General features: G+C 41.2%; 2 protein-coding genes across 5 annotated transcripts; one reads left to right on the top strand and one right to left on the bottom strand.

Annotated features, from left to right (window-relative positions):
• Positions 1-92: 92 nt before the first annotated feature.
• On the top strand, positions 93-13,191 carry lrrc75ba (leucine rich repeat containing 75Ba). Its single transcript, XM_068704171.1, has 4 exons — positions 93-633; positions 3,483-3,611; positions 4,731-4,843; positions 10,875-13,191. The coding sequence occupies exons 1-4, from the start codon at positions 352-354 to the stop codon at positions 11,479-11,481; spliced, it is 1,131 nt and encodes a 376-aa protein (XP_068560272.1). The 5' UTR covers positions 93-351; the 3' UTR covers positions 11,482-13,191.
• A 922-nt stretch (positions 13,192-14,113) lies between these two features.
• ggt5a (gamma-glutamyltransferase 5a) lies at positions 14,114-21,104 on the bottom strand. Of its 4 annotated transcripts, XM_068704048.1 has the most exons (13): positions 20,747-21,094; positions 20,259-20,386; positions 20,065-20,160; positions 18,168-18,354; positions 17,899-18,059; positions 17,528-17,674; positions 17,174-17,304; positions 16,198-16,382; positions 16,020-16,063; positions 15,862-15,953; positions 14,946-15,047; positions 14,662-14,772; positions 14,114-14,576 (listed from the first exon to the last, which is right to left on the bottom strand). In XM_068704048.1, exons 1-13 carry the CDS (start codon positions 20,911-20,913, stop codon positions 14,430-14,432), a joined length of 1,698 nt encoding a protein of 565 aa, XP_068560149.1. In that variant the 5' UTR covers positions 20,914-21,094; the 3' UTR covers positions 14,114-14,429. The 4 variants fall into 4 exon arrangements, 2 of the variants coding, with proteins under 2 accessions (XP_068560149.1, XP_068560150.1); XM_068704049.1 differs by lacking the exon at positions 16,020-16,063 and having other exon boundaries at positions 14,946-15,052; positions 20,747-21,088; XR_011102175.1 differs by lacking the exon at positions 14,114-14,576 and having other exon boundaries at positions 14,683-14,772; positions 14,946-15,052; positions 20,747-21,104.
• Between the last annotated feature and the right edge of the window lie 222 nt (positions 21,105-21,326).

The raw sequence follows: 21,326 nt of genomic DNA, 5'->3' as shown, positions 1-21,326 counted from the left end.
CCACGTTGCTCAAACCTAAACAGCAGCGTAAAGCAGACAGCCGGAGGATGAAGCAGTTTGAGCATCCTCATCATCCAAGCCAGGCGCACGTAGCCCGCGGTGTGGGGGGGGGGGGGAAATCAAAATAGCAATGTGTGCCGGGTGCACGAGAGAGTGGTGATAAATTAGACTGTCGAGGTTCTGCGCCGGATCAACGCAGCCACGCAGCGTCAGACAACACGGCGCTGTTTTTCTGCCCTCCGCCACCGAGGAGCATCTAAAAAAACTGGGTCTGATCATGGGTTTGTCCTCTTGGTAATATTGTCTGAGCTGCAACACAAACGCCGCCTGCATCTGTAGAAAAACAACACAATGGGCTCCAGACTGAGCAGGCAGAGCAGCCTGGACAATGAGAATTTCTCCAAAAAGCGACGCAAGCTTCTAGATGGCTCCGGAGAGAGCGAGAGGGGCAGCCGAGGCAGCGGGGACTTTCTGTTTGCGATGATGCTGAAATCAGACAAACTGCCAGGGATGCTGCGGAGGACCAACCACAGCCCGTACATCAGGCGAGTGGCGTGGATCAAAGAGATACAGAAGCTGCTCCGTGACCGCAGGATGGAGCAGGCAACTGACGTGTTGAAATTACTGAGGAAGGTAAGGAAGGTGAAACTGCACACAGCTCGGCCTCAGGGAAGTCAGACCTGTTTACATACTGTAGCCTACTTCCTTAAGCCAGCATTGACGCTCACGCAGCCGTACATCCTCAGCAACAGATGAGAACAAGCAGGAGATGTGATGTGAATGTCTGTGATTGCACTTTTGTGCTGCATGTCCAAAATCTTATAGGTCCACATGTGCTTTAATAATCTCCTCCTGCGGGCTCTGCTCTGCACCCCAGCCCTCCTCACCCCTCTTTCCCCCTCTAGGTGACTCTGCATGCATGGCCTCACTTGCAGAAGCATTTGTTTTTATAGAAAGTAGGCCACTGGCAGAGCGTTGCACCTGTGACACGCTGTTTCAGTGGCAGACGGTTTGTGACTCACCACATTGTTCACTCTCACCGAGAGTAAACATGCTCTATGTTGTCATTTGATTTGACGGGATGACCTGCACTCTAAATTAGGAAATGCCCAACCAACAAACGGCCATTGCATTATCCCAAATTGTATTGCCTATGGATGGGATCTGGATATATATATAGATACAGATTCAACAAACACGAATAGAGCCCCCCCCCCCCCCCCCCCCCTTCACCATCCTCTCTACATATGTCCTTATTTCCTCCACTACGCCAGAGTCTCACCTCTCCTTAGGCTGTTCTAACGTTCCCATTAGAGAGACCTGCCCCCTCCATCCCTCTCCACTACAAATCTCTCTCTCTCTCTGTGTGTGTCTCTCTCTCTCTCTCTCTCTCTCTCTCTCTCTCTCTCTCTCTCTGTCTCTCTCGCTATCTCTTTTTCTCTTGGTAATGGCCTGTGCTCCAGCAGCAACAATGTAAGCCCTGGAGTCCTGTGTTCCACCAAACTAAATATTCTTCTTCTTCTAAAGCTTTTATTAACTCTAGGCCTATAAAAAGGTCACAGAAATAAAAAAAATATAGACTGCTGTCATCGTTTTAATAGTGTCTTTGTTGGGCACGTGCTAGAGTCATGTGAAAACCTTGTGATGTTAGGTGATTTTCACTGAGGGATTACTCATGTTTTTTGCTTTTTGGCTGAGGAAAATCTGTAAAACCCACTGCCAAAACCACAGTTGTTTTAAAGAGCTCTTGTAGCAGTATATTTAATGCAGTCTTCACTTGACCGTGACAGTACTTTTAAGTAGGTAATGTTGTTGTCGTGACCTAGAATATGTTTCACAATGTCCAGCTCCACTATGCTGAGTAAAGGATGTTGGATCTTAATCGGAGGTTTGTTTTCATAGCCTTCTCTTCACCAGCTGTGGGATATGTAGCATATGGCGCGTGTAAAAAATGATGTAGGTGCTTCGAAGATGTGACAGCGAGCCTTGGTGATCTAATTCATTTGCTTGTCCTCGGGCCCCCCTCTGTCTTTTAGCTGTCAGCCAATCCTGTGTTAATTACCCTGAAGCCTTGACACAGGAGAGAGTAGAACCTCCTTAATCAAGCCGAGGAGATAAACTGGCTGGCCTCGGCTCCATGACAGCCACGTCACAGGGGACATGGACTCGCTCCTTCTAAATGAGCTCCCCTTTTATTAAATACGCCTTACTTTATCTTTACTCACAGCATTGCAGACAGATATCTGAGAGATTCTGTTCTACGAATTCAAAAGAGTTTGTGTCGGATTTAATTGGTGTGTGTGTGTGTGTGTGTGTGTGTGTGTGTGTGTGTGTGTGTGTGTGTGTGTGTGTGTGTGTGTGTAACGGTGAGCTCTGCTCCAGATATGACAAAAGATGAGAGCTCTGCTGCAGATATGGGAAGGATTCATGTCTTCACGTCGCGCTTGTACATGACAATTGATCGTGTCTAAATTCAGAAGAGAGATATTTTTATACCTTGTTTCTCAAAAGGGCAGGAACCGCTTTTCCCCAGCTTGGGTTCAGTCTGTTTACTGTTGCCCTTGTTAAAAGGGGAGCCGGTAATGTGGAGCTGCCAGCCTCCCACTCAAACTGTCTATTACAATCAATGCTGATTGTGTTTGTGAGAAAAGAATGTGCGTGCGTCTGGATGCAGGTGTGTGCAGGCTTCATGTGCCTGTCTCAAAGGCTTGACTTTCTCATTAAAGTTGCATGGGCTGTACAAGTGCTTGTCATAGTATGCCTCGTTGGGACCTTGGGGAAGGACATGTTGATGAAGGCAGGTTACAGTTCAGTTCACATAGCTGATCTGTTGCTTGTCTCGCCACACTCGAAAAGTCATTAGAAATCTGCTTTTTTCAGTTGGTTTGATTTGTTGCTTCTTTTTTTTTTACTGAAGATCCTTTTGGATTTGTCATATTTATGAGTAAGCTACCATGACAGCTGTCAGTTCTGACCTCTTTGCCGATGCATTCATGTACTGCATTCAACCAGGGGATTAAAGGCATTTTTGAGATTTTCAAGGAGGGTATGGTAAGATCAAGGATAGTACAGCAGTGTCATCTTATAGTTTAGCTTGCATATTCCTTAAAGTATGGGAAAATTACCTCACAAAAAACCTTGCAAACAGTTGGGGCTGTGGCATGTTAGGATATGTGTGGAGTGATGCCATGGTGTTATGCCAAAATGCAGTGTTCCATGTGATTCCCCCAAGATCTCACATTCCTACTGTAGATGAAAAAGCTCTCCTTGAATGAATATTTAAAACAAAACACTTCTTTTATCTTTCCATCTCAAGTTACATTGCCCTTGACACAGCAGGGCCCTATTTCCATCACTAATGCATTTTTTTCCACAGGTCCAAAGTCACACTTTTAGATGCCTGATTATAATTATTGCAGGATGTTTCTTATTTTTTCACCTTGCTGTGATTGTGATTCATCTCATCTTGTCTGCTTTGGTAGGATCTTGGTTTGGAAGGCACCTCGCTCAATGACATCTTATACAAAAACGCTGCCTTCCTGAACCTGGTGGACCCGATCTCACACGAGCTGCTGCTCAGCCTGGCTCGAGAGATGCAGTGTCCTAAGAAGGTCAGTTTACTTGGTTCTTCCTTTGCGTAACACTTGCAGAGTATCCACAGAGATCCAGCTTGAAATTGGTATTCTGCAACACAAAGCTTTCTCCTAAAAATACTCCCCTGATGGTTTCCTTTTGTTAAGTAAGATCAATGAAAATCTAATCAGAGGATGTCATCGACTTGCATTTCGACAGACGGATCGTTAAAATAAATCCTCCAGACACATTTTGGCCTTCTTATGAACAGCTAGTAATAGGATAACACATTATGTAAGATCACGTTAAATTTGTGCGTGGAACATAGCTAAGTAACCTAGCTAACCAGCCAAGGTAACGGCCCTGTTGGTGTTGGTGACGCACATTGTGCGAGAAGAGAGATGTAGTTTACTGAGCGTTTCACACAAAACTAAATGGTAGTTCTTGACTGTCAAAATTATCTTTTAAATTGACAAACAACATAATGTGTAATTTATGGCACAATACAAACGAGATCAAAACAACGTTTTGCATTTGACATATTTTTCTGTAAATAAGGTCCCCCTGAAGAGGAGGGAATTGGGTTGACTTATTTCAGTTACCCAAAAAAAATGTTTATCTACAAAATGACATATGATAAGAAATCAAATGATCTAGAACATTACATAATAAGGCTGTGTTTTGTGCGCAAAAATAAATGAATTGCTCAGTATGTCTCAAGAATCAACAGTGAATACTTAATTATTTTTGGCCACTAGCAGCCACAACATGGCTAGTGAACTGAAATTACCAGTGTTTACCAGTGGCTATGTTAAATCTCACCTCTCCTGTGTACTTCCTGTGTTTTCCCCCACCGATGCACACTGCATGTGATTAGATTTTCTTGCTCCAACAAGGCAGGTAAATTGTGTTTTGTTCAGGAGTAGCTCAAGGCGACACAAATAATAACAAACCTTTATGTGAAAAATCTTACGGTTACAAGTGGGTACATTTTGGAAAATTGGGGAAACGTAAAGGCCAGAAAGTGTGAAATAATGAATAGCAAAGATTTTTTGTCTTGAACATACAAGCATGAAATCTCATTTTGAAAGCTGCTGTGTCACTACTGTTGGTCTCTTTGTTGTGCATGCCATTGTTATTATCTTTCTGCACTACAGGATGCAGACACCAGAAAGTCTTCTGATAAGATTTGCCGACAGCTGATCTACCACCTGACCCCGCACTCAAAGTGGCTGAGGCAGAGCATGTCCAGACGGAAATCCCAGGCCTGGTAAGCCCATCTGTCCAGACATCCAGTCTGTAATAAATTTGCAGCTACGCACAACAGTCAGCAGAGCTCGGTTCCATGTCGAGCTGTAGAGATTTCCATCTTTGTAGCTGTTATTGAACTAGGACGGAGCTGGCCACAGGCTGACCTGGTGGGAACACCATGGTAACCACAGCTGTCAGTCATCTTTATTTTTCAAGTGCTAAGGTCCGTGTTGTGGATGTACATTGCCACTGGCCTCTCTCTCGCTCTTAAAAAGTGGCGTAGCAACAAATCTGTCCATCTGTTTGCTGAAGAAAAGCTGGGAGGGTTGTAGTTTAATCTCATTATACTCCTCTTGATGAAAGACTGGATTCCTTTTGATGTGTAACTGATGAATAGAGAATTAGCCTGTGTACTGACTCAGGTGTCTCTTAGTAATGCTATTCATAAACAGGCTATTATAATTCTTTCTCATGTAATTGCTTATTCTACAGCCGATAGACGGCACATATAATGCAATCATTGTCTGAGGGTGAAAACAATCTGAGGATAGAGAAGGAGACAATTGGAACACAGTGAGATGAGACAGGTTCATTATGTCTCAGTCTAAGGTATCAACACGCTGTATCAGAGGACAGCAAAGACATAATTGCACGGATCTGTGAGGACATTATGCAGAGCTGTACACGCAGGGCTTTGTTGTGCTCATGGACGTTTAATTCAGCCCAGAAGAGGAAAGACTGGATTTAACTGACACTGATAGCGTCTCTGAAAATGTGCATATACATATGATTGCTAAATTCCTAGCTGAAGGGGCTTCTTTTTTTTTTTTTTACTTCGTCATGTTGTTTGCTTCGTAAACCTGCAGAGAGAGAGAGAGAGAGAGAGAGAGAGAGAGTCTGACACTGGCTGAGACAGCAGGAGCAACATGAATCATTAAAACAGAAATCCACCCTAAAACAGAATATTAATAGCCTAAAGAAGATGCTGTGAGCTCTGACAGCTTCGAAATACCTGTCACAGCTAGAACGAGACGAACAGGGCCAGGCCACTGCGTAGTGTGAGACTGGAGAGACTTTTTTCTCCTTTAGCACTTTAATAAAAGCAGCTATGTAATAATTTAAATTCTGACAAATATTCCCTGGTTGCGCAGTTAGTTTTCCATTTATTGTTATGAAAGAGAGCAGTTCAGGTCAGGTTGTAGTGTATTGTATTGTAGTGTGGTCCCGTAGGGTTGGAAGTGTTCAGAGATTGTTTGTGTTTTAGAAAAAGTTTAACTTTTTGAGAAATACACTTATTTGCTTCCTTGTCCAAAGTTAGAAAAGATCAATGACTCTCATATCTGTACTGTAAATATGAAGCTGCTGCCTGCAAACGGTTAGGTTAACTTAGCATACATACTGGAAATTAAGGGGAACAGCTATCCTGGCTCTGTCCAAAGGTAACAAAATCTGCCTACCAGCACCTCTAAGACAAATATCTGGTTTTAATTTATTTTCTACTTTCAGACAGAACCAGGCTGCTGTTTCCCCTTGTATCCAGTCTTTGTGCTAAGCTAAGCTAACTGTCTCCTGACTGTAGATTCATAGAGCACAGACATGAGAGTGGTATAAATCTTCTTGTCTATTTCTCTGCAAACAAAGCATATTTCCCAAAATATTGAATTCTCCCTTCATCAAATAGGGATTTAAATGTCCACATTTAGAAGAAAAGCATAAAAAATATTGTTTTAGGGTGGATTTGGTCTCCCTTTAACTTCCATCTTTGTTCAGCTGCAGGCAAACTGCCCTCATCTGTGCAAAAATGCAACAATTTCACCTCTGAGAGATTTCTCTGTTCTCAGAGGAAACAGAAACGGCTCAGTCCATTTTAATGCCACCGGATTGTTCATCCCTTCATTATCCAGCATTAGCACTGAACACCGGCCGTTCTGCAGACTGCACACACATTTCTAACTGAAATGCCATACTGAATTAATGGCTGGATATCACTAATCCTGTTAATCTATCTAACTAGTTTATTTGGGTTTTGCTCTCAATGTTTTCTTTTTTTTCCACATTAAATGAGAGAGCTTGTCAATAAGCCTGATGGAAGCAGTGACCCAGAAATGCTGCCGAGGCGCTCACTCCTTTGGGGTAATTTCATGTGAGCATAAAAATCAGCAACACTTTTGTGACCTTATTTCTCTAGCTTCCTGTTCCATCAGCCTTTTCTGACCTCGTAATTACTTGGTTCCTTTGTCATCTAAACGCTCAGAAACTAAATAACAAAACTACCCTTTAGTTGCCGCTGCCTTTTTAGTTTCCACATTACCTGTTCTCAAATTTACTAATAAACATTATGTTGTGCATTGTAGCATAACAGGCATGTTAAAGCGTACTCTGGGGCCCATTAGTAATTTTACTGAGTGATACAGCTTCAGGAAAATACAGAACAAGAATAAGGAGTGGTCAGCCCAGTTCCTCGGGTTGTGACCAAAACATCGATCAAACAAAAAAGATATGGGGCTGATAATTATGTGCAGGAACTGCCTTTGTTGATATGGACTGTGAGCTGTGAGGTTGAATTTCCTGCACCTTGAAGGACAATGCAGTGGTGTGAGTGTGTCTGTGTGTCACTGCAGCACACTCCTCTATAGTCTTGCGTATATAATGCCTCATCAAATGAATTACAAATATAAATTAAATGTCAGTGAGCAGATGTGATTAGACTGCTCATCTCGTGTCTCTCCTGCACAGTTTAGCTTCAGCCATCAGAGGGCTAATATGAATAATAGAGCAAACTGTAGAAGGATTCTGCAGAAAACAAAAAGACAATGCAATAAAAGCCCGCGGGGGAAAGCAAGATGCAAATAAAGTCCTGGAAATTACTTATTTCAAAGATGAAATAAAACAGGATGTTACCACCCACCAACTTTTCAACACAGGCATTTTAACATTTAACATTCTTTTCTTATTTTTCAAAATAGCTTTTCCCCAAATCTCAATTAGCTTCAGATAACACTCCAGTTATGAATATTTATGTTAATAAATAATGAGAGCGATTCCATTCACGCCAACTGAATTCAAATGCTGCCTCATTATATTAAATCAATGACACACATAGACTGATGAGCCACACGTTGTGCTTCCTCAGTGATTAAGTGGGAATACATAGACAGCTAGCTTCATTTTACACATCACATTAATTGACTACTTAAGGGATTATGGATAGATATTTTTTAAGACTTCATGTTTTTTGCAAATAGATTTACTAGCATCCACTATTATTAAAATGTTGATGTCATTTGTTTTATTACTGGCTTAAATTCAGCAGTTCATTGCACAGAGGGATTATTTCTCTCTGCGTGCTGCTTAGAGCATCTACTTAGCAACATATATTAAATGTGATTTTTCTTAATACACCCATATTTCTTTTTTTAATCTGTTTGTATTGCTTACCTATGAACTAGTTCTGTCATATCAACTGAACCCTGATGCCAGCGTTCTTGCGGATGTGAAGATGGCAAAAAGACGTCCGCTAGAAGTTATTAGTGATTTCTGGTGTCGGATTAATCTGGAGGAAGGATAAAAGAGGCTTCCGGAGAGGACGACTTAGACATCCATTTTTTCCTGAGCTGAAAAGTCTGACAAAGGAAGGAGTTGTGTGATCAAAACCTATTCACACCTGGAAGGGAGCCAGTGCCAGGCCACAGTCATTAGGACTTCTGTGCCTCTGGAGAAGATGAGGGTTCTGTCATATAAAAGGCCATACAATAGAGAGGGGGAGGGCTGTGCTTCCCAAGACTTTGATAAAGATAGAGCAGTCCTGATAAGTGTCTCATAGATTTTGTACTCAAAAGCTGATTAAACTACCTTTTAGCCTTGCTTCATGAGTGGGTTTTAAACTCTCTTTTTTGTGTTTTACAATTAATACTCTTCAAGCCATCACCTGCTTCTAAAATGAAGCAGTCAATGCTGCTCAGGGCACATCCATTTTCAAAGGGACCAAAAAACACTGTAAAGCATGACAAGTGACAGGTACTGCAGTGGATGTCACAGTAAGTCACTGGGCGCCAGAGGATGTTATAATTCTCTCTGACACCGAATCAGCGTTACAGGCCACTTCAGTAACCGCTCAAGTTAAGCACACCACATCCCTTGCCCTTTTGGAAACAAAAGGCCAAGGGAAGCAGTGTGTAAATAATGCAAAAATATTTTCCGCTGCAATGTAGAGAAATAGCTAACGCTGCAGAAAAGTGCCAGAGCATCACTTGTGTTCACATTCATCCTCAAATCCTGCTTGTATTACACAATATCCTCGAATGGTTTTAAGGTTTACAAAGCCTTGTGCTATGAGTTCACGCACCAAAACACACAGATGTCCTGCACATATCACTCTCTACTCAGATATTCGATACAGTTTCCTTCAATGACTGTCATTCACTTTATAAATCACCTCAATATTCTGCGTCACACACAAAAAACATTCATATAAAACTAGAAAGCAGACTGGTTAAACAATCTTCTAAATGTGTTATTTTAATAATGGAAAGTGATTCTAAATCTTTAATCGGCATTGAAAAACACACTGATAAACAATCAGCAAATATATTTCAATAACAAAACATGTGCTTGAGTCATGATGATGAAATAAAAAATCAATGAAGTCACAATGTGTTTATGTGATCCACTAACAATAATGATCATCAGTTAATGATGTTAATGTTAAATCACAGTTACTTCATATATTCAGTTGTATGCCACCAAATTAGCTGGAGTCCAGATACATAGAAAAGGGCATCATCCTCTCTGAAAGCAGAACAATACCTTTTCTCAAAGATACTGTATTTGAAACTGTTTATATCAAACTGGTAGACAGATGCAAACATCTACATGTTGCTGCACAACCAAACTGATCAATAAAAACAGTATTTAGTTATGTTGAAAAGCCACAATCCTATTCTGATACAACAATTAATCTTTAATTTCTTTCTCATTTTAATCTACTCTGATTTATCGGCACTTGCTAAATGTTTTTGGTTTCAGTGCACCATTGTCTTCTTTGCTACACTACCCTTCTTGCAAAAACAACAATTATGATAACACAATTTTCAAAAACTCGCACTCCCATTGCTTTTGTAAAAGCTGATGAAAAGTGTGTTTGTGTTATGTAACATCATTCCAGCTCATTTGGTGGCATAGGCTATAAATTGATGTATGAAGTAACTATATGTTAAAAGTTATAATCCTTACTTGATCATCTATTAACTCACACACATGAAGTCATAGTGACGAAATCATTTATTAATGGGGACCAACAAGAATGCATGATACATCATGCATTAGTGAAGCATTGCTTACGTTTTGTAACCTGATCACAATGTGTTACCGACAATCAAGGAAGTGCAGAAGTTCATATAAGAAAATAGCAGAAATGTTAAAAAATGCCTGTATTTAAATGTTAGGAAAATAATTCCTGTTTCTGCACTACTTCAGATCCACACACAAACTAAATTGTTCCTTTGCCTAACGTTTCACCAAATGTAACCAACATCTGTCAACACATGTCTAAGACATCTTGGTCACTAAAAAGTAGCATAGAAGAAACCCTGACTTCTTTGGTGGAGATAATAACATCATCTCAACAGAACATTTCCAAAAGAATAATCTCCTTCCTTTCAGATCTGATAAATATAGTGGCCGAGTAGCTTCTATTCAAGTTTCATATTTTCCTAAAACACATCATAGTTTATCTGTTAAGTACCAAACTGTTCTGGCCCTGTGCTGTAAGGAGCTCTGTCCTTTAAGCTCAAGCTGCTGGCTCGTTCGGATGTTTTGGCTCCTCTGTTTACACTAGTAAATCCCCATGCTGGAGTCTCTGTGTCAGCCTTCCGCTCCATGCCGGCCCAGTCACCCCCTCCTTTATACAGCACAGGAAACATAACATAAAACCAGGGCCTTGTTCCCAAGTCACGTCCTTTCACCCCACAGCAAAAACCTTAACTGGTTTGTGTATTTTTAAAGAGTCATCTAAGTAATCTCACTCTCTTTCTCTTCATTGTCCTCGACAGTCTCAAGACAACCCTACAGAAAAAGCTGTCCAGTGACTCGATCGACCTATCAGGCGTCGCCCTGTCCACCCGCGATGTCCGTCAAGTTGCCTTCTACCTCCAAAACAACAGAGACAGCGTGGTGGCTGTGGATATCAGCTTCACTGAACTCCAGGACGAGAACCTGAAGATTCTCCTGCCTCTTCTCGCATCGTTGCCCAAACTCAGCACCCTGGCTCTTAACGGTAACCGCCTCACCCTGGCTGTACTCAAAGACCTCACAGAGATGCTCAAAGACCCCAAGATGTTCTCCAGCCTGGCCTGGATCGACCTGGGCAACAACGTGGATATTTTTACAATGCCTCAGCCGCTGCTGGTCGCGTTGCGTCGCCGCTGTAGCCTGAAGAGCAGCTTACCAACTATCTACGAGTACACAGAGGGTCAACCCTACTACTACCACCTGGAGACTTCCATCGAGGAGCCCAGTCTCTATGAGGAGGAAGAGGAGGAGGAAGAAGAGGCGGAGGATGATGAGGATGACATGGGGAATAAATTTGAGCTGGAGCCGTGGAGTTTAGGGGAAAAGCAGCTCTCCAAAGACTTCACCCTTCACTACTGTGAGAGGTGATGGGGTATTCTAACTCTGAGGTTCTTTCAACTGTGGTTGAAACGTCGTCCCACAGCACTCCGTTACCTCCTTCGCCCTCTCACCCTCACACCACGAGCCCAATCACCCTTTGAGGCACAAGGGAGACCAGTGCCCACATTGTCTCGTCCCAACACAGCTACCAGGCTATTCCTAACCATCTCTGAGTTAACCCACACAAGACGAAAGTGAAGCGATGGCGGCGGACTTACTGTGTTGGTGGATGGTGCTCTTGGGAACAAGGTGCGGTTTCATTGGAGGGGGGCTGGAAGAGTTAATGAAGCGGTGTTCTCTCTCTCTCTCTCTCTCTCTCTCTCTCTCTCTCTCTCTCTCTCTCTCTCTCTCTCTCTCTCTCTCTCTCCCCCCTCTATCACTCTCTCTCTCTCAGATAGTGGCAGCTGAGGAGCCAATCCGAAGGAGATTAAGATCAGTTGGTTGGATGGAGGAGTAGCATCCCGGCGGTGGCTGAAGTGGAACTCGAGTTAGTTTGGAAACAGAGGGTCCCTCTGGGTTCTCTACCAGGACTGAGACTATCTCTGGCAGGCAGGGCCTAGCTCCACATTGTGTGTTCTCTGTTAATCTCTCAACAAAAGCTATGACACAAGTTCAACAGACTATACAGCCGACGACCCGTCACGTGACACCGGCAAAACTGCTATGTCAAGACTTTTTGCGTTTTCCCCCCCTTTCCAAATGTCCACTTGTGAATACCCACGCAGCCCTTGTGTAGATGTAAATGAGGACACAAACCATGGTTCTCTTGTGTTTCCACGGGCTATTTTTGTGCACTTTTGGTGAACAAAGCAATCTTAGAAGACAACAGGTAGGACTCAACAATGGGTTGCTGTCACTGATTGTTTTTTGATATTCACCTCTTTGTAATTATTGAGCTGTTGTAGTCATCACCACAGTGTTTCAGTGCATTTATAACACAACAGACAAGTTTTAATATGGGCCACTGAGCAGTGCTGCCCGTCCTACTGCCGTTTGTCTCTACAAACATGTTGTCATTTCCATTTATTGATAGCGTACTTCAGTGGCCCTGTGTTTGTTATGCGACACAGCCATGACTGTTATCTTGGTTACAGTCTGTCTACAGTAGCACATAATGATTGAGTTAGACTGACTGAAAGCACTTTAAGGGGACTGTTTTTTGGGGGGGAATTTTTGTTTCTCCATAGCATATACTTTGTGTACATTTACAACAAGAGATATTTATGAAGCTGAAGCTGAACGCATACCTCTTTAAAGTGAAATGATGACAACATACCTGCATCACCCAGATATATAATAAATGTTTAAGTGTGTGTGTTATATGTGTTTGTAACAGTAAAATGTCTGATTACTGCTGTAATTATTTGTGTTGTTGTTTTGGTGTTTTGTCTTGTGTCCGACTCTGTAATTATAATAATGACTCTAATTATGAAACTGAACACAATGATCTCTTCCTGTAAGCTTGAGCAGTGAACAAAAAAGGTACACGGCTGAAGGGATTACACATAAAAACAGGAAATAGTTCAGTAAATGTCAAGTACACTCAGAGCGTACACCTTTCATGTTGAATGTTCCATTTGAATGATGGAGAGCACTTTCCACTGGGTTCGTAGTTTATGTTTTGTGTGTCAACGTCAAACTTGTAGCCAGTGTGTACTTGTCTCATGCCAATCACTGACTGCCAATAAAAGGACCAATCCCAACTGAAAAGTGATGTCTGGATATGTTTTGTTTCAAAGATTTCCAGAATAAGTGTGTTGAACTCTTGCAACGTCTGGGTCATGAGCAGAACATGCAGCTGCTGACAGAAACAAACAGAGGATTTATTTATGCAGCTTAGTCTGCAAATAGGGCAATAAAAGAAATCAGCTCGGGCCATGCTGTTTGGGATTGTTTGCTGGAAGTGCTGTACTTGTTTCTGATCCAGCGGATCACCTGTGCCGCTGCGTGCCGTCAGGGAAACACCTGAGCTGTTGACATTTGCCAGGGAAAGACAGGGTGGTCATTGCATGAGGCCCTACCCATGATCCTCTCTAGGCAACCTTTCGTTTCTGCTGCCAGACATGGTGATGTGGCATTTGCAACGGGTGGCTCCTATAAGGTCAGAGCACAGTGTGACTGTCATACCCCCTGAGGTCCAAATACCATTTGATAGGGCAACAGAGCCGAACCCCCAAAAACACCAGGATCTTATCATCTGACCTTTTCCCTTCCGTGTTGTTTTATTCCCCTGGATTTTGAATACAATTCAAAATAAACAAAAAAACGGTTTATTTGACTTTATTGTTTTAATTGAAAACATTTCCCATGCAGGCCTTTAAGCAGATACTTGAAGTTCATAATTTTTCTGCGCAAACTTATTCTCAGGAAACTCCTCTCCTGTTTGTATGACTCACTATTTGATCTGATTATCTTGCTCCAGCTGGTGCATGCTCTGGCACAAAAATTAAAAATAATTTATGAAAAACAGCACAGAGAAGTCACACAGACTGTTCAGAATACAATATAGCACAGAAGGATGGATTCACAGATGTCCATGGCAGAGATCTCAGGTTCAAGAGATTGAGCAGCCAGCTGATGGTAACTTTGGTGCATCCAAAGAAATCACTTAACACCATGATTTGTAGTTGGTATAGACTGCCACCAGGATTTATTGATACTAAAGATGGGTACAAACAAAGACGTAAGTTTACAGTCACAGTTGTTTCTTGGTGCACATTAAAATCCATTATGTTACTGTCACAGTCAGTTCTGTTAAGAGGCCAAGTGTTCAACTGCTACATGTAACTGTGAGTGTGCAGCTGAAGAGGCCAGTTATTCGGTGATTTATTCAATGATATAACATCATAGGTTGCAGCTTTTGTGGTTTTGTGGTTTCAGAAGATCTCTGTAACCTTAAGGCCCGCTTGCAAAACCAATGTCCCTAGATCTTGGTCTCAGTAACCTGCTGCTTCGCCCAGTTTCCTAGCATCAGACACGGCACAGATGCAGCCATCTTTTCTCTCCACAGCATTGACCACGTTGTAGAAACGGCTGATAGTTCTTCGTTTGTGCCCCAGAGCCTCCAGAGCTTTGATTACATTCTGAAGGGCAAGGAGATAAGGAGACTCAGATGGAGCAAATATCAAGTGGGGTTTTTTTGGCAAATAAATGTATTTAATGTATTACCTCATCAAAGTTCTGCTCAAACCCTACCAAATTTTGAGGGTTGACATAAACAACCTGAGCAGCAATCGCCTCCTTGAGACTCTTTCCAAACCAAAGGTGGTGCATGAGCACCTGGAAGAGAAAACAGAATAATACATTGCAATCTGTCAAATGGGAAAGTGATGAATACAGAATGGATTATGGGCATTATGGTGAAGACAGAACTTGCTCTGACACCAGTGAGGGGCATTAGATGGCAGCAATTTATCTTAATGGCACTTAGTGTTATTGCCCTAGACACGCACCGAGGCCATCCCTGTCGTGATCATGCTCCCACCAGTCGATCCAATCACCAGCGTCTTTGACTTAGACTTCAGCACAGTGGGGGCCATACTGGATGGAGGCTGCTGCCCTGACAACACAACAAAAGTCTTGATTGACGGAGCAGACGGCTTTAACTCATACTCTTCAATGTGAGAAGAAAAAGAAGGAAGTTAGCATAAATGCAATCAATGTCTTTGAATGATGTGAATCACAGTTGGCATAATGGCATATATTTAACCTATATTGTTCAGCAGCTGACATCAGACAGAAGTAGAACTCTTCTGTTAAACATAGGATCTGATGAATGCTAACCTCAGTATGCTAACATACTCACCATGAGAAATGCTAACTGATGTTAAGCAGGTTAATGTTTACCATTCATTACCAGAGTTTAGCATTTTAGCATGCTAACATTTGCTTATTTACACTAAACATGAATTACAGCTGAGGCTGATGGGAATGTCATTCGTTTTGCAGGTATTGGACAAACTGAAATTCTGACATGACGACAGCACTAGACAAACATGTTATCAAAGAAACACCAAAGTTAGCCTCTTTTAATTAAAAGTCATCCTCAGATGAATATAAATGACAGTACAAAATGTCATAGCAATCCATTCAATAGTTGGACTGACAGACCAACAGAATGTCATTCTTACCAGAGCCATTAGCATGGCTAAAAAGAGATTGGTAAGCTTAAATATGTCATAAAAAGTTATGTTGTACAAAAACCTTTGCTTGATATCCACACACAAAAACATAAACCATCAGTTCTGATGCCTCAGATACAGTAAATCAGGTTACTTGTTTTTGAAAAGAACAAACCTGTACCTGAATTTGTTGTATTTCACCATAAGTTAAAGTAAAACAGAAAATGTGTCATGCTGATCTGGTTACCAGGAAAGATGCTCTCTTCTCTCCCACAGAAGTCAGACAGCTGGTTGTTGAGGATGACGCCAGTCCTCGGAGACATGACCTTGGAGCCAAATCTGTGAAGAAAATACTTTAAATCAACTGGATCTTGACATTGTGGCATGCACTTATGAAACACATACCCTTCTTCCCCAACACTGTGCTTATGGACTGTGATGCCTGGAGTCTTTTGAAAAGAGAGAGTCATTTTTAAATTCCCTTTGCAAAAACATTCATTCCTTAATCTCTTGAATCTTAATCTTCTACTTTTAAGTCAACAGTGATTTCTCACTGTGAGGTAGAACCCCTTCAAATACTGACATGTGGTTGATGGTGCTAGTGACAGACACAGCAGATCCATCCTCAGCCAGCACAGACACATGCGTGGTGCCCATGCTGTCCAAATGCGGGGTGATGTTGTAATAGTGGGGATCGTGAGTCTTATTGCTGCTGATCAAGCTCCGTATGTGATTGGCAAAGCTATCCTCTGTGAGTTTATTGGCCATCTGTGAAAAGTACAGAGCATTCAAAAACACACGCATAACAAAAGAACACACATTTTTAAAAGGTGAAGTTATGATTGTATTTCATAATTGCTTTGCGGAGGACAGAAGATCAAATTGAAATCACAACTAAATTTAAAAGGGAATTGTACCCCATACATAACCCTGTCACTCCCAGTTTTGCACTTGCTCTATTTTTCTGCCTATACTATTTGTTTCAAACTAATTGGAATAACTAAGCCCTAAGTAACTAAGTAAATAGTTGCATTCAGAAGCTATGATTGATTATTTAAATAAAAAATGTAGGTTTGCCTAGAAACATCCAGTTACAAAATGCATTTATTAGAAATTGGAAGGTGTCAAATAATAAAGCTTATTACATAATTCAAGTCCAACTAACCAGAGAAAGTTTTGATGGCCTACAACAGTATCATAACCTATTAATAAGGCAGGCAAATGCAACAATACAATTTGACTTAAAGTTAATCAAGTCAAAAAATACCATTGATTTTTTTTTAACACCTATACCTTCCACTTTATTTGTTATAAATGAAAACCTCTCACCAGTAGCTGCAGTTATTCTGCTAAACAATTTAAATTAATTTTGATATTTTAAGTATATATTATTTACCTGATAATACTTGTATTTTTGCTAAAGCAAGATGTTTACCTATTAACAGTAATGGTTAAATGTTACACTGTGGCCTTGCTACTTTTACTTAAGTAAATGATCTAAATACTATCACCGCTGGTTATAAGCCATGGCTAGACTTAATTACTTAAAAACAACTTACTTTTTCTGAGCTGAACCCTGGATCACGGATGTATTTCTTTAATCCATTGGAAAACTTAAAGGCCTCAATAAGGCGATGATAAAACAGTATCTTTTGTTCACCTATCAAAGATGTTGAATCCAAGTTGTATCCTGTAAATTAAAACAATTGTTTTGTCAAAGATGTGCAGTATCTAGACGCTTCCCTAGCATTAATTAAACCCTCATATTCTGCTCATTTATGTAAACAGCTCACATGCAAAAAACAATGAAAGTGTTAATTTAGCATTTCTCTGTTCAATACATGAACAAGCTTTATTATGTGATTTGAAAGTGTGGATGAGTGGCAGCTCTGCAGTCTTTGTACAGCAGGGACCTTTCATGAGGTTAAGGATGAAGCTGAGGATAATGCCCCCTGCAGGGGGTGGGGGTATGTACATCTGGTACTCTCCAAAAGGAACAACCCATGCATCAGTCACTGTAACTTTATACGATGCCAAGTCCTGCGCTGTGAGAGTTCCTCCTGTGCAAAAAACATTGAAACAAAGGGAACTGAACAAAATGCATCTCAGCTCTCCATATTTAAGACTTTTAATGAATCCAAGCAGCTCACACTGGAGAGTGTGACTGATCACTGCAGTGCTTTACAGACCCAATTGATTTCTTCAATTGTAATTAAATCATTGTGCTAGGCAGAGATAGAAAATGGTTGGGAAAAAAAGAATGATGAAACCCGTCTGACAATACCTGCCTCCTGTATGTCACGGATTAAATCCTCTGCTATTCTTCCAGTGTAAAAAGCCTCTGCCCCTTGGTTTGCAATTATCTCCAAGGTGTCAGCCAGTTTCTCAAACCTCACAATATCACCAGTCTTCATTAAGTTTCCATTCTTATCTGTATACAAGTCTCTAAAGGACAAATACAAAGAAAGAAAATAGCATTTAAATGTAGAAAGGTGAAATGTTCATTTTGTGCTTATCATGTTTTTCAAATCATTTTAGGGTGTTTGTTTGTACCGTAGTGGCTTGGTCTCGTTCGCATCAATGTAAGTGATGTATCGACCCTGGATCAGAGGAATAGGAAACCCTTCCCTGGCCAGTTGGATGGTCGGCTGGAAGAGGGTGGCCCATGGCAACTTTCCATAAAGCTTGTGTGCCTGTTCGTAACCCCGAATTTCCCCTGGGACCCCGATCCATTGGCTACCTGGATGGATTGATAGATAGTTAGTACTCTAACCCTTTCAGCTTACAAAGTAGCACATTTAAAGCCTGAAGGTAAATGTATTCAATATTTTACACAAAAAAACAAAGAAAAAATTCCAAAAAGTAAATATAATTTTATAGCAGAACTTTAATCTTTATTTTCAAACCTCAGTCATCTCACAAACCCTCAGATTTATGACTAAACCTAACAATCTTTTTATAAAAAGTAAAACTACAGTAGCATCACCTATAGCAGCTACAACAATAAAATGTGTTTTACACATGCATCAGTAATAACAACCTGATAATGTAATATACACTAATACATCAGTCATAGATACTTTGACACTTCTGTAGTTTTACTATGGGGTTTTGAATACAGGACATTTACTTGAGATGTAGTACTTTTACTTGAATGCAATGGTACATTTACTTGACTTAATGATCTGAGTACTTCTTCCACCAGTGAAGCAAATACCAATGTATTTTGCACACTGCTATAGAAAGATAGAAAGGTAATGATCAACATCTGTTAAATTACTGACAAACTCACTACTATTTCAATATCTTTATCCATTTATCCGCTGCAAAGCTTTTTGTATATGTGATTTTTCCCAAATGTCTTATTGCAACCTGGTCACAGGCATGTGTGACTTCACTCAAGCCTGTGTCCTCACTCTATAAAAAAATCCCAAAAGTATTAGATAAAAAGCAGAGGGATCATCATCACTGTAATACCCTGGAAAATTATAATTTCCTCAATTTGAATAACCTCTTATGTTACTCTGATGTATGCCTGATGTTTAAAATGATTCATAATATTGCACCCCCTCCTTTTAGAGGATGCCTGGCATATCCTGGTAGTGGCAGTGCCAATAGGACAAGAACATCTACCTGGGTTGACTGGGTGCCGCAGTTCAGAGAGACAGTTTTTGGTCAATTTGCTAAAGTAGTGGGGAGGTAGAATTCTATACCCACAAACATTAGAGACTCTGAAAACTTTGCAGTGTTTAAAACCAATGATTCTACTTATCTCACACTGATGGACTAATATGTTTTGTTTTATGTGGTGTATTCATTGTTATGTGGTTGTTCAATTGTCTACCTGCCCAGGAAAAACTGATGCATATTAGCTTCTAACTTATTTGGGTAAATATTTTACTCCAAACAAAGGTTCTTCCTTGTTTAATAATGTCATTGTATCAGAGTTATTTCCCATCTACTTAAACAGCCTCACAAGTATATGTTGCGTACATGATTAATTATGACTCCTGTTCCACTGTGTGTGTGGGTGGGTGTGTGTGGGTGTGGGTGTGGGTGTGTGTGTGTGTGTGTGTGTGTGTGTGTGTGGTCTTGGCTAAGAACTCAGCCTGTGGCCGTTTACTTTATGTCATGATAGCTGGGCCCCCCAGTATATATACAATCAGACATTTGCATGTCCAAGAAAGGACTGTATCTTCAGTCCTGGACATTTTCCTAAATCATTCATCTTTGTGTCCTTCTATGGTAAATTAGGTTCTCCAGATGTGAACCATAAAGAATTCTTAAAAAAGATTAGAATATTAAGGCTTATCCCTGCTTCCTCCAGCATGATACAGAAGCTCAGTATACCTGACGCAACAGTCAATGAGAAAAACGAGAAACGCTCCAACTGAAAGAATCAGGAAAAGAAAACAACACATATCTTTGATTTGCTATGTCAAAGCAGTACCTGAAATTAGCTGAAAAGTCTTGGGACAAGATTCCAGCATGTCAGATTTTATTTTCCTCGGCACAGTCTCTCTGGAGTTGATGATTTTCACTTTGCCTTTGAAAAGAGGAGAAATTATCAATAGACTTTTGTCTCCACCACAGGACACTCGTTAGTTCTGCTGTATTAGAAGGTTGAATGAATGTGGCTGTTACCAGAGCTGTCCATCACGGTGAATATCGACCCCCCTCCGAGGCCCATGCTCTGTGGGTTTATGATGGAGGTGCACAGCAGCGCAGCAATGGCGCCATCTACCGCTGAGCCTCCTTTTTTAAGCATGTCCCTGAAAGACATATATTGCTTGCTATTCGTGGCAATATACATGTATAAATATGTTATACTGCGCATGTACCTGCCTGCTTTGTTTATTCAATATTTTATAGATTTGCATCTGATTCAAAGAGGCATATTTGTTAGAATGGAATCGTTACCTCGCTACTCTGATCTGTACTATTATAGTATAAATAGAGAAGTTTGTAGATAGTTTTAGTAAGACTTCGTGCTAATCTTCTCATAAAATAGAAATAGTCTTTTAATTAATATGATGTCAATTTGTTCTGGTCAGTGCGGTGTTTATGAAGAGCACCTTACTGACCACCTTACTGTTTGTGTAGCCATAACAGAAGTGCAAATTGTCACTCACCGTCCAATCTTCGAACATTTCCCAGAGTCTGCAGCCACTGCAGCGCTTGAGAAAGTGCCATCTGGACACTTGCGCCCCACAAGCACCGCAATACATACAATTGTAGCAACCACGCCGAGTAGCATCAGTGCGCAACAAGTGTACACTGTCTTCTTTGACCTCGCCATGCTTGATCTAATCCAATACCTCCGCGGAGATTCTTAAGGTTTTATCATGAACTTTACGGGTTAGCTCTCTCTGAAACACTACAACTTTACTGACCGATTTGAGCCCGGTTGCCTCAACGAAAGAGACGCGCCTGGCTCCACCTCTCCGCCCGGGGCGTAGGAGGAGGGGAAGTAAGTTGCGGAGACGTTTGCACCCAGAGGTGTATGCCTGGGGTGGGGGTCCGCCTCCTCTCACTCACTCACAGTGCTGTGGTGTCACTGATCTCAATCGTTGTCATGTTCTAGCCTGCAGTGTTTCACAATAATTCTGCTGCTCGGTGTGAGAGGATCCCCTCATGGAACCGTCTTTAGGTCGGCTAGGAAAGGCCTGGGGTTAATAGGAGCACAACGTTTTTCTTAGATCTAGCATTTTC

This window comes from Cebidichthys violaceus, unplaced genomic scaffold (genome assembly GCF_023349555.1).
Source record: "Cebidichthys violaceus isolate CVI_PGR_0920_01 unplaced genomic scaffold, fCebVio1.0.p SCAF_9, whole genome shotgun sequence".
NCBI classification, from domain to species: domain Eukaryota; kingdom Metazoa; phylum Chordata; class Actinopteri; order Perciformes; family Stichaeidae; genus Cebidichthys; species Cebidichthys violaceus.
This window is presented reverse-complemented; position numbering and strand designations above follow the sequence as displayed.